Source organism: Nilaparvata lugens, chromosome 5 (assembly GCF_014356525.2).
Source record: "Nilaparvata lugens isolate BPH chromosome 5, ASM1435652v1, whole genome shotgun sequence".
Taxonomy (NCBI): domain Eukaryota; kingdom Metazoa; phylum Arthropoda; class Insecta; order Hemiptera; family Delphacidae; genus Nilaparvata; species Nilaparvata lugens.
In genome coordinates, this window is record NC_052508.1 from 45,040,221 (window position 1) to 45,054,358 (window position 14,138).

Genomic DNA, 14,138 nt, shown 5'->3' on the forward strand with positions numbered 1-14,138 from the left:
TTATAATAAAGGTAGCATCTGCTGATGAGAGTGAAATGCTGTGTTTGTGGCGATCAAGTCTGTACGCAGCTTTAGAGGGGTAATTTTCAGGGGAATGTATTGTAATGTACCGGTACTACACTTTCTGAAAGGAATAGAATGAATTTGAAATGTGGTTGGTTGCAGTTAAGAACCTGGTAGGCGGACGCACCTACCACTTCCGGGTGCTGGCGAATTCGGTGCGGAGCTACGAGTCGAGCGACGAGGTGAAGTTCTCGGTGCCGGCACGCGTCAAGCACAAGGCGATCACGGCCGGCGTCGTCGGAGGCATCCTCTTCTTCATCGTCGCTATCATCCTCTCCGTCTGTGCCGTCAAAATATGTAACAAGCGCAAGCGCCGGAAACAGGAAAAAGGTACGCTACCACCAACTCAAATCAAATTAACACCAATGTTTTCACAAATAATCACTATTAATTTTTTCAAAAGATCTCTAGAGACTCTATTAGAGCATATGAATTGTTAAGATCATAACATATACGGTAACACAAAAAAAGAAGTAGAAAATCGCACAAAGGAACCCTCTCTACTCATAAACTCATTCGTGTCAAGGTGCGTAATAAAACATAATTATCAATAAATACAATAAATGATAATTATCAATTTATTATATAAACCTAATTTAATAAACATAATGCATTATTAGGCTACCCAGCAATTTCCTGGTCAGAGTATTTTATTTAGTTGTGTTACTTGATCAGATGGATTGAACGTTCACATTTGTGAGGTTAGGTTGTAGCGAAGTCAGCAATACGACAAGCGCGCGATCATCCTTCGAACATATTGCGAACCCTTGCGTAACATCTCGCGTAACGTTCAATATCGGGGCGTGTTCAAAGCGCGTATATCTGTACGCATCTTTATAGAATACTCCAACCATCAAAAAGCTCTTCAACTCAAAATCATGGACAACTTCACAGTTTTTCAAATTAGTAGGAAGCTTTCTAATAAATTTGAGGCACATATATGTTGGTTTTTTTTCAAAAAGAGCTGTTCTTTGATACAGTGGAGCATAGTCTCCTCTATTTCTTGTATTTTATCTATGGATATCAGCATTTCTAGACATAGTCTTTCTCGTAACATGCATAATCACCTCATATATAATAAGAGAGAAAGGTTAGTATGTCTAGTTCTATAAAGTGGCTTCTACAGGACTCTGTAGGTATAATACCATTAATATTGTCCTTACAGATTAACATGCTAAACTGTCAGCGTTGTTTGAACGAGAAGCTTGGCTATTATTTATAAGTCATACAAATGATGAAAGAAAGCTGCTGAATAGTATAGAATCGAGAACGTTGCAATACTTGGGCTTGTTATGAGAAACCCCTACACCGTTCTGATCTACAGTGCATATTGCAGAAAAAGAATTTCGTGGCTGAGAAATTTGAGTGCCTGGTTCTCCATGAATACCCGTGCAGCTGCGGAGCTAGCCACCATGGTAGCCAGCGTCTGGAAGCGGACAGGCACTTGAAGAATTCAATTCAAATTTTCAAAAAGTTATTTATTTCATAAGTACAAGCAATTACAGTGGTACCCTACATCATAAAATAAGAATACACTTTACAATAAAAATAAGACAATGTCAGCACCACAGAATGCCTGCAGATATACAAATATGATATATTAAGAAATATTTACTCTCGCAGAGACATTACTGCCTGTGTGCGAGAATGAATCTAAGGTAGGAATAGGCATATATATATTTCGCAGTACTTGCATAGATCGGTTAAGCTTGTTGACATTTCAATAATAGTGACACTAACCCCCCCCCCCCCCCCCGAGAATGAAACTACATTTCTCCCCCCTATCCCTATGCCACCCCCTAGAAACCCAAGAAACCCCTTCCCGCCCCACATAAGTGACGTTCCCCCCATCCAAAGCCAACAAACAGACGAAGAAACAAATCACCCACAAAGGCGTGAAAACGCCAACACACACACACACACACACACACACACACACACACACACACACACACCTCAAAAAGAGAGAATCAGGAGATTCAGAAAAATAGCCAGTATAATGATTAAAATTTGTAATAGTGACCGGTGATAGAATGTGTAAAGTCTTATGATTTTATTAGTTTTTTAGTTCATTTGAATCCAGCCCTAGAATCTAAACTCTGAAGTAATCAATCTTTCACAACTCCCACCTCTACCGATACCCCGAATCCACCTTTTAATTGCTATTTCGAATGCAGATATTTTATAGTTAATGAAGTCTGTTACAGCTATAGGTAAGTATTTTAACAGAAGAACATGGGCTATGTAGTATGAATTGGTAGTGAAGATGGTTTTATTTACCCTTGGCATTTGGATATTGTTATGTATTACTCTCCTTGTTGTATAATTATGAGTGATAGTATTAAATATGTCAGAATAGTTTTTGAATAGGTATGTTGCCAAAGTTCTAATGTATAATTGCCTGACATCAAGCACCTCCATCTCCGCGAAAACCACCTCAGTCGAGTAGTCCCAACGCCTCCCAAGTGCAGCCTTTAGAATCAGTTTTTTGGTTATGAATAGAGGACTCAAAATAGATCTGAATCCTCCTCCATAAGCTAGGATCCCTCCTTCAATAATTGATTGAACAAATGCGTGATAAATTGTTAGGATTCCGTTCTTGTTCAAATATTCTCTAAGTTTCCTAAAAACATAAATCATTTTTCTTAGTCTGCTGTTCTAATAAGCAAAATGTGCAGACCAGTTGCAACTCAACCATTTCATTTTAATTATCCAAATGATCAGTCTTTAATATATAATACTCTTTGATAATATTATAGTTGAGCTGAGTGGCAACTCAACCATTTCAGTTTAATTATCCAAATAATCAGTCTTTAATATATAATTCTCTTTGATAATTATAGTTAAGCTGAGTGGTAACTCAACCATTTGAGTTTAATTAACCAAATAATCAGTCTTTAATATATAATACTCTTTGATAATTATAGTTAAGCTAAGTGGTAACTCAACCATTTCAGTTTAATTATCCAAATAATCAGTCTTCAGGCTCTATCTGTTAAATCGGAAAGTCTTGTGTTGCTATCACTTCTTCCATTCCCAATAAAATCTCCACATTTCCAATCCGAAACTCATAATAAATTTGTCGTTGCCAAGCACGGGCCAACATATGGAATCTGAATCAATTTATTTTCTAATCATTAGTTATAGTCTATGAACTATATAACGATTCATGCATATTAGGAGAAAATTATAAGTCAGTCTATTCTGAATGACAGGATTCACCATCTGAAGCTGGTGACGCCTCCTCAGGTAATCTTTAAAGTCTGGAAGACTCCTGGTGATCCTCCTCTGCAGGGGGCCACAGTTGCTCCGTCTGCCTCGTGGTAGCCCACACTAGCTCCATCGCTAGCCTGGTTTGGACTGCTGGATTCGTCTGCTATTCTCCTGTGGTGATCCACTAGAATTTTCCTAAGCTCGGCCATTGTACCTGTTGATGGTAACCTCGTCGATGTTGCTAGTTTCACTGCTGCATTACGATGGAGTTTGTAGATCCAGGACACTCCAGGATCGCTGCTTTCCTCTTGTCCTCTCCACCGCGAGTACACTTTTCTCCAGCACTGATCGCTGTTCTTTTCCTCCTACCTTTAGCCCCACGTTTGTGTGCCAATCTTCTGAGTAGATTTTTGCCCACACCTTCTTCTACTAGAATTCCCAGTGTCGCTCTGGGCCGGCTACACTCAGTCGGCGTCTGGGGTGGGCCGCAGCAGGGGACGGGGGGCTTGGTGGGGTGTCCGTCAACCACCCTCGTTCGAGTCGGAGGTTGGAACAGGGCCTTGAGTACCTTGTTGAAGTGATTCCCTCTTTTAGTAAAGAGGGGCCGTGCTTTCGCACTGCCCAACAGGGTTGGGCGTGGAGAGATAGGAGTAGGAATAATCTGGTGTCCTCCGTGAGTATGGTCTCCGGGGCGGGAGAAGCGTTCCCGATCGTCACTGGATGTCCTCTTGCTATTCCCGATTGGAATTAGCAAGGTAGAAGAGCCTCGGAACCTGGGCGTCGCGGCTGGTCACCGGGTCCCTCACCTCGGGTACCGGGGGTTTCTGGCTATCAGGACCGGCGTCACGGGGTCGAGAAAGGCGTTCCCAAGCCTTACTCAAGGTCCTCTTGCTATTCCAGTTGGAACTAGCAAGGTAGAAGAGCCTCGGAACTGGGCGTCGCGGCTGGTCACCGGGTCCCTCACCTCGGGTACCGGGGGTTTCTGGCTATCAGGACCGGCGTCACGGGGTCGAGAAAGGCGTTCCCAAGCCTTACTCAAGGTCCTTTTGCTATTCCAGTTGGAACTAGCAAGGTAGAAGAGCCTCGGAACTGGGCGTCGCGGCTGGTCACCGGGTCCCTCACCTCGGGTACCGGGGGTTTCTGGCTATCAGGACTGGTGTCTCGGGGTCGAGAAAGCCGTTCCCAAGCCTTACTCGAGGTCCTCTAGTTATTCCAGTTGGAACTAGCAAGGTAGAATAGCCTCGGAACTGGGCGTCGCAGCTGGTCACCGGATCCCTCACCTTGGGTACCGGGAGTTTCTGGCTATCAGGACTGGCGTCTCGGGGTCAAGAAAGCCGTTCCCAAGCCTTACTCAAGGTCCTCTTGCTATTCCCGATGGAATTAGCAAGGTAGAAGAGCCCTGGAACCGGGCGTCACTGCTGGTCACCGGGTCCTCACCTCGGGAACAGGCTGTCTCCTGCGGCCAGGATCGATGTCTCGGGGTCGAGAAAGGCCTTCTCAAGCCTTACTCGAGGTCCTCTTGCTGTTCCCGATGGAATTAGCAAGATAGAAGAGCCCTGGAACCGGGCGTCACTGCTGGTCACCGGGTCCCTCACCTCGGGAACCGGCTATCTCCTACGGCCAGGATCGGTGTCTCGGGGTCGAGAAAGGCGTTCCCAAGCCTTACTCGAGGTCCTCTTGCTATTCCAGTTGGAGCTAGCAAGGTAGAAGAGCCTCGGAACTGGGGGTCACTGCTGGTCACCGGGTCCCTCACCTCGGGAACCGGCTGTCTCCTGCGGCCAGGATCGACGTCTCGGGGTCGAGAAAGGCCTTCCCAAGCCTTACTCGAGGTCCTCCTGCTCTTCCTGGTCCTCTTCGTGATGTTTCTGGGTCCTGTCAGGCTTTAGCCCAAAACCTAACTTGTCGCCACTGGTCGAAACAGGTAGGCTGGCTGCTAGTAGTCGCAGAAGTGGTCGTACAGTACTCAACTTCCTGCGAGTGCTGTATCTTGGAGCTTCTAGCGTCTTCTATTAACTCCAGTTAATAGAAGGCGCAATACGCAGTATTCGAAGGAGCAGGAGTAGACTCTGCTCACGAGCTGTACTCCCTCTCTCGCCGCGAGCTGCTTCCTTCAATAGTTCTCGACCGACTCTCCGTGCTAGACTGTTCTTCAAAATCAAAATTGTTTATTGTCATTACAAAACAAATTGTATAACAAGGTCAGGTACATTCACAATTTATAACATTCTTCATTCATCAATACAATATAAGTATGGTAACGTTTTGTAACACTAACAATAATAATAGTAATAACAAATCAAAAATATAAAAACAGGACAAGAACAATAATATTCTATATGTCTATAGATGTGTTATCAAGTGTCAAACATTCTACAAACTCATTAACACTATAGACACAAAGCTCACACAACATATCTTTCACGCATTTTTTAAAACTGCTCATATTTAATTCTCTGACTTCCGTTGGCAACAAGTTATAAATTTTCTTACCAAATTCATGAAAACTGTTCAGAGTTAGTTGTAAGTTACATTGACTTCTATGCAACAATGTCTTTTGGCGTGTTCCATAATTGTGAATGTAATTATTTGTCTGCATTTCATGCATGTAACTTTTTACATACAACAGACACTCAAGAATAAAAAGAGATGGAACCGTTAGTATTCTTAGCTCTCTGATCAAAGGTTTACAATGAGTTCTACAGTGGACATTGAAAATAGCTCTCACAGCTCTTTTTTGTAAAATCATGAGCTTTTTCATTTCAGACGACGAGTGTCCCCAAACCACTATGCCATATGACAAATGACTTTGAATGTGTGCATAGTAAATTGATAGCAATACATCAACATTGACAAAAGGTCTAAATTTCCTGATGAGAAATACACCCCTAGCAACTTTTTTACTTATATTTTCAATGTGTATGCCCCATTTCATGTTTGACTCTAACGTCACACCCAAAAACTTCACCTCCCCATTTTCTGAATAATTAGCCAAGGAAAAATTCATCGTTTGGGTTTTGTTGCTGTTCAGACTAAGTGAGTTGGCTGATGTCCAGTCTTTTATAACAGTATTTGCATCATTTATAAAACGTTCAACTGAATTTAAACATTTATTATTTACCTGAATTGCCAAGTCATCAGCATACATGTATGTATTCACTCTATCGTCTCCTATCGCTAATGGTAAGTCATTAACATATATTATAAACAATGTGGGTCCTAATATGGATCCCTGAGGTACCCCTGATTTGAGAGGCAGATATGCTGAAAAGGACCCATTAAAATAAACCGATTGGTACCTCCCTGACAAATATTCTTTAAAAAGTTGTAAAGCAGACCGATCAAAGCCATAGTATTTCAACTTGTATAACAATATATCATGGGATATTGTGTCGAATGCTCTACTCATATCATACCAGCTCCCCATGACCTTTTCTCTACTATCTAAAGCATCCACACAAGCTTTCACAAAATTACGAATTGCAGTATTGGTTCCTCTTTTGGATCTGAAACCATATTGTTTATCTGAAAAAAGCTGTTCACCCTCAAAATATTTAACTAATCGAGTATTCAGCAATATTTCAAAAACCTTGGCAATAATTGGTATGATTGACACTGGTCGATAGTTACTACAATCAGATTTAGTACCTCTCTTATACAGTGGAATAACTTTTGACAATTTCAAGCACACAGGAATTACACCCTCTTTAACACATTGATTGAATAAATATGACAATACCTCCACTATATAAGGTGCAGCAAGTTTTAAAAGAGCAGAATTCAAACAATACACATCCAAACTCATACTATTACTGAGAGAAAAAATGGCGTTATAGACCTCTTCAACACTGAAATGGCCAACTGAGAAAACAGAGTTGATATCATTCTGTCTAGCATGAACAAATTTATTCAAATAATATGGCATATCATGTTTTGATTGTTGGATATTTTGTTTTGTTGACTCTACATTATCAAGGAAGCATTTATTAAATTTATCACTTGTGAGATCAGTTACCTGTGGTACCGATGTTCTATCGTTAACATTCAAATTCTCTTTTATAACTGACCAAATAGCATGTGATTTATTTTTAGTCTGCAATACTTTATTACAATAATACTCACGCTTAGCATGAAATACCATGTCAGATGGCAAAGCCAGACCCGTGTACTTGTGAAGACTATACATATTCAAACATTCCTCTTTGAGAGCTGATAAATTATCAGTGTACCATCTAGACTTTGGGGTTTTCTTCAATTTGGAGGACTTGACCGTTTTTAGAGGAAAAACTGTATCAACTATACTTAGGAATTTGTTCAAAAAGTACTCAAATTTCTCACTAATATTGCCTGTTGCATATACATCCAACCAATTAACTTTGCTCAGTAGAAGAGTGAAATATTTTTTATTACAACTATTATTAATCGGACGAATGATTCGAGAAACATTATCACTCTGCTTCAAGTCATTTCCACCAGACAACGTGAATAAGCCAAGCAATGAGTGATGATCTGATACTAAGGTCGGTATAACAGACACAGACTTAATTCTATCGTTATGTATGGAAGTAGCCATATTGTCTATACATGTTCCTCTGTCAATACATATCCTGCTTGGTCTTGTCACATCAAACACAGTTAAATTAAGATTGAAGCTATTTAATAAGTTGACAAAAATAGATCTATGTACATCATTCACCAGTAAATCAACATTAAAATCTCCATTGAGAATAATGGATGCATTTGACTTATTTTTCTGTGATACAACATTCAAAACAACGTGAAGCGTCTCAATGAAATAATCAAAATTACACCTATCTGGTACTCTATACACCTCAAGACAAATCACATTCCATTTCGAAACAAGAACCCCAGAAACTTCACATATACTGGCTATTGACATTTCCTTCAAGTAAGTAAGCTCACAGTATTCTAGATCATTTCTTACATAAATAGCCGTACCACCCCTCCGTTCTATAGGTCTACTGTATGCACTAGCCAATCTATAGCCAGTCAAACCAACCTCAATTATCTCACAAGCTTTCAACCAGTGTTCACAAATACCCAAAATGCTGACATTATGCTCTCTAATCAAATCACCCAACTCATCAGTTTTGTTCATGACACCCTGCACATTCCAATGAAACATTTCAAAATCAGACTGCAAAACCTGTGATTCCGGGTCTGCCTGTTCCGCATCACCAACAATGTTTTGGGATTCAGAGCACGACAATCCTACAGAACTCGATCCACTCCTAAAAAAGAGTTAGTGTAATAGTTGAGGGGGATTGAGTCAGATGTTTTTTCTTGTTGAGCTAGCTCACACACCACGTCCATGATCCTGTCACTCACGTATCTTTTCCCCAAAGAATTCAAATGGAAGCCCTGCGATGTGTGGAATCTCCTACCCAAGTTGCTGATATCCACGAAAGTGACATTTCTAAAATGTTTACACAAGTTCGAGTTCTCCTTATTTACCCTCCGAATTTCCTTGTTGACTACAGACCATCGTGGAAGATCATGCCTGTGAGCCACAGAAAACACAATCACTTTGCCAGCCCTCCGGTTTTGCAGATCACGCAGTTTATTTCTCAGAGCAGAATGCAGCTCTTCTCTCTCATTGCAGGCTATGTCATTTGAGCCAGCCAAGTAGACATTGACATCATTGTCGTTCAGTTGACCAGACTCCTCCACAGCATCCCTGAAGCGAGCTCCTGGTTTGATCATGGCCGTGAAGTTATTATTGTCACCCTTGTAGCTCCTGTGAACATCCCTGCCTTGGCTGTCAGCATATAAACGAACATTACACGACATCTTTCTTCGTGATTGCTTTACAGCAGAAGGTGTTGAATTTTCTTTTTGAATACTAGTTTGCTTCCGAACATCTTCCCTGGCAGGTTGCATGTCATGCGAATCATTACTCTCGAATATGGAAAATCTGTTCTTAGTCGGTATTGTCAGGTTAGAGTCACACTTCTTTGGTTTGGCAGTGTGTCTGGGTAAAACAAACTAGGTCCCGGAATTAAAATTTGTCGATTTATTTGTGGAAGAAAGTTTCTCACAGTCAGTTCGGAGTAGATCGATTATTGTATCCTTGTCTTGTACTTCTTTTTTCAATACAAGCAGACTCATTTTAAACTCTTCAATTTCCATCTTCAAAGATTTGATTTCACCCTCCGCCACCTCTTCACATTGCAATGACTCCTCAAAATCAATTCGTCTCTTGTTCTTCTCTGACTCAATGGATTTTACTAATAATTTATTTTCTTCAAGTATATTAGCTACAGAAACCTGTAAGTCGTTGTTCACCTTAATAGCGGAATCATACTTATTGAGTAATGATGTGACTTCAGGCACCAAATCGATTATCACGTCACTCGAATATTTGCAACAAATCACAGAAAGGATACCGTGAATATTCACCGCAATCTCCGCTACTTCCTGGTGGATCAGGTCATTTTTAATATTATTTAGACTTTGCTGTGCTGAATAATTCGCTTTCTCAAACTCGCTTCGCGTTCTAGTCATTTTTATTTCTTATAAGCCTTAGTGAAAAATGAGAATGGGAATTTAGAAAGGGCGTGGAAATGCCTAGAGAGCTATCAAGGCAGGAAGTGATAGGGTAGCTCCTGTAAGAAGGAAAATGGATTAAGAATAGGAGTTTCACTAATATTAGAGCAGCCAATGATAATTATTATTATTCCGAAGTATTGCACTACGTTGTCACTAAACCAAAAGAAGAATGAAAGTGATGCACTTGAAGAGCTATGAAATTGAATTTGGCGCGGCTTATAGACTGCTCTTATGGTTTCACAGCTGTTTTCAAATAGCACAGTTAAACAATAATAACAAACAATGATAACAGCAGACTCTGTCAAACAATTCCAATCAAGCATGCTATGCACACTTTGACAAGAAGTATCGTAGCTAAGGACGCCTTTCAGTTGCTAAGGACGACCACTTTGACAAGTGAAAAATCGTCGAAGATTAGATAGAGACTTCTCTTTTTTCTCACTTTAATCTACGGTTCTCTCACTCCAATACTTCGGTTGATTACAAGTTCAAGCAATGGAACTGTCTAACCTCTAGCCCTTTCACGAAAAAGAAGAAACTAAAAATCAACCATAACTTCCTTATACTCACAGCTCCAGCAGAATTAGGTGATGTAAGTGACACTCACACATACGGGAACACAACACACCTAATAAAATATTATTTAAACGTGAGTAAACACTGATATTATTTGAAAATTTGAAGAGCTACAGAATCACGTCTAGTCACACCGAGCGCTCGGCTCATCCTCTGCTACTCGGCGAGCCTCCCTTTGCAGCCGAGTGGGAGGGTATAAGGGTGCGCGGCATAGTTGAGCAGTAGCTCAGTGCCTATCTCGCTCGTTGTACAACGAGATCTTATGATGAGATTACCGAGCGTCGTCAAAACTGACTCTAAAATCAAAATCCCCTCACTAGTTACGATATACATCGTGACAATATTAAATCTTCACATCCCGGTTGCATGTACGAATATTACATTTATCGTGATTAAATGACGGTTAAATGTCATGAGAGTAGCGAATGACGTCTCTAATGAGCGGTTAATGATGGTTAAATTTGACGGACATACGTGCTCTCGGACCCATATCTTGACAAGTAGACTAGAAACTAGAAAACGTTATCAATCTTGAAAATTGGTCCGATGTAGACCAATCGGTCTACAAGTTATCTAGAACCGTAATTTGATGAGTAATTGATCCGTTACCATAGTCTTAAAAATTATGGTAGGTATACCATTCTTAGTTACTTAGACTAGGCGCACACCTGTTAGTCAAAACAAGACAGGACATGATCAGTCACAATACTTGACATAGTTGCTTATGAATAAATGTCTAATTGCAATGACTAATCACTACTAGTTACTCTTATTGTTCATCCTATCTTTCCCATGTTGTTCAAGTCTTATTGGATTATGTTTGCCTAGTTACCTTGGAAATAGGTACCGGTATCCTCACAGCCACCACTAATAATAAGATGGCTATCAGTGGAGGATATGGAATAATTCTTTACTTGAAATATCCACAACCTTGGAAACTCAAATTTCTGGGTAGATCAAATATTTACCTTGACTTATAAAACATTTCTTTCTTCAACTCCATTGAAATACATTACCATAATTGGAGAATTGAATGAAAAAGACTAAGAAAATGTCAAAAAACCACTGATTTATTGATAATTAGAAAGACCGGTTTCGGTTATTACACTATTGTCAATCTCTGATAAACTAAAACTAAATACAAGAGCAGCAGAATTTATACTAGTAGGCGAGTACTGCTATTGGTCGAGGGCATGAACGCCTGCCATTGGCCTAGCTAGACAGTCTCCTCCCACTCAACGGCGTGACAAAATGGCGGCTTTAAGCAACAGAATCGCCATGATAATAAAATTTACTTTCAGTTCAAAATAAGAACCAAGAAAACAAGTGTGAAAGATAATAAAACAGATATGTAAATGGAAAAACTATTGACTAATGTATGCTTACAATTTTATGATAAAACTAAATTCGTAGTGTTGTATTGGTTGAAATGAATCTGGTCATTTAAACTATACTGGAATTTTCCTTAATAAGAGTAGATGACCAGATTCATTTCAACCAATACAACACTACGAATTTAATTTTATCATAAAATTGTAAGCATACATTAGTCAATAGTTTTTCCATTTACATATCTGTTTTATTATCTTTCACACTTGTTTTCTTGGTTCTTATTTTGTACTGAAGTAAATTTTATTATCATGGCGATTCTGTTGCTTAAGCCGCCATTTTGTCACACAGTTGAGTGGGAGGAGACTGTCTAGCTAGGCTAATGGCAGGCGTTCATTTTCTCGATTAATGGATTGTGTTAACAATATTCAAACTAATAATTCAATTTGACTGTTGTACAAATGTGTTATTGATGGAATATTATCAAATTATGTAAACGGTATGTTTTGTGTGTTTTGCAGCGTACAATATGGTGGCGTGTCGAATCACAGACTCGCGTAACGGTGGACAGCCGCCGGCCAGTGTCAGCCAAGTGCCTTTGAAGAAGTGAGTCATCACCCTTTTCCATTGTCAATCAATCTAACTTATATATTTTCAGATAAATCCTACCAGAACTCAAGATTTATGAACAGAGTGGTTGGTTAAAATCCAAACAACTAATCTTTTCATATGAACATTTAATAATTTTGATTTTTCTTTTCAACTTTCAGACGTTTTATTTGCAGAGTTTAGCTTAGTGAAGGAACCATTCATAAGGAATCATTGTTGATTAAAAATCATGTGGAAAGTAATTGAATCGCTAATTGCAGAAAGAAAACATGTCCAACTTTTTCAAAAATTGTTTTTTTTTCAAAAATCAACTATTTAATGTAAGATACATCATTTACTGTAGGAAGGATACATGTCCAACTGAAAGCATTGTAATGACGACGTTTTGAATATATCGTTTACTACAGGTTTAAATAAGTTTTTTGTCTCTCCTGTAAAATTATGAAAACTGGACATGTTGCCTTTCTGCAATTAGCGATTCAATTACTATACAAATATTGATAGATTCAGATATTTATTTATTTATTCAACAGAGACAAAAACACATAATCATAAAATTATTGGAAATGGAAAACAGGCTTATAGCCCTTCCTATTCCATTCCCGAATTTTGATTCAAATTTGTCCAAAAGAGGTTACGATTCGTCAGCACTTTCAAACACAAATATTTTTGGTCCCAGAATAATTACAAAGAAAATTGAAATAGGAAATCAATTTAAACACTTTACTGTAGTATTTGAAAATATGACATGAAGGAAGGGTATTCAATATTAATTAGAAAACAGGTATTGGTTCTCGTATGAGAAAAATCCATGAAAATACTCAATAATAATTGATAATAGAAATAATTATTACAGTATTGCCTAAATACGAGCTATAAGGTAATCAATTTCTAGTAAGATTAATCTAATCACTTTAAAACATTCAAATGAAGCTACGGCATCTTAAAATATATTTATATATCTTAACTTGAAAAAATTACTGTATTTATAATCTGTCAATTCAAGATTGCAAAGAGGTTTCAACAATAATTATAGTTCTTATTTTAATAGAATCAACGGATAATAAAATTATTCTATTTTCGACGTGTGAAGCTTGGACATTCATCCACAAAATTACTTAAAGAGAAAAATAATTTGAAAACTATTGAAAAACTAATCAGAATTGTTTTTTACTCTGAAGCCCATAATAGAGAAATTGGGTGAATGTTGATAGAATCACTAATAAGGTGATCACTTGAAGGTGATATTTCCACAGTATAAATATTTAACCAATAAAATTCTAAATTTTTAAAAAATCGTGAGCATGAAAAATTGATGTTTAAAAATGTCGTTGAGTTGTAAGAGTTGATATAATTATGCTTTGAACTCTTTCATGACAGCTTTGAAGAGTATTATCAGTATTACAGTGCTTTGTCCAGTACTAGCGCTCTACAACAACATCAATACTAGGTATGATGATTACGACAAAAATATCAAATCCTAGTGAGATGTGAATTTGAACAGAAATGCACTGTAATAATTAAAATTTTCTTATTTGGAAAAACACGTTTCAACGTTAGTTTAGTGCCACTCTAGCTCTATGTTGTCTATATAGTATAAAAATAAGTTTCAAGTCCATGAAATAAAAAAAATTGAAGAAACGTTTGATTCAGAGATTTTGGTTGAGAAATAGTAAAATGCACTAAAAAATGTCTCAACAACTCTTATAATATTGCATTTATTTGAAGAATGATCTTCGTTCATGTACAGTAGCTCTCCATTGATTAGATTTCTAGTTATA

At 38.6% G+C, this 14,138-nt stretch overlaps 1 protein-coding gene across 1 annotated transcript in view; it reads left to right on the forward strand.

Annotated features, from left to right (window-relative positions):
* The window catches only part of LOC111048898 (protein turtle), a 144,249-nt gene that overhangs the window by 116,000 nt on the left and 14,111 nt on the right, over window positions 1-14,138 (forward strand). Inside the window, exons 15-16 of the mRNA XM_039429505.1 lie at window positions 166-393; window positions 12,270-12,354. Of these exons, the coding sequence (XP_039285439.1) occupies window positions 166-393; window positions 12,270-12,354 (313 nt within the window). The remainder of the gene's footprint in view (window positions 1-165; window positions 394-12,269; window positions 12,355-14,138) is intronic.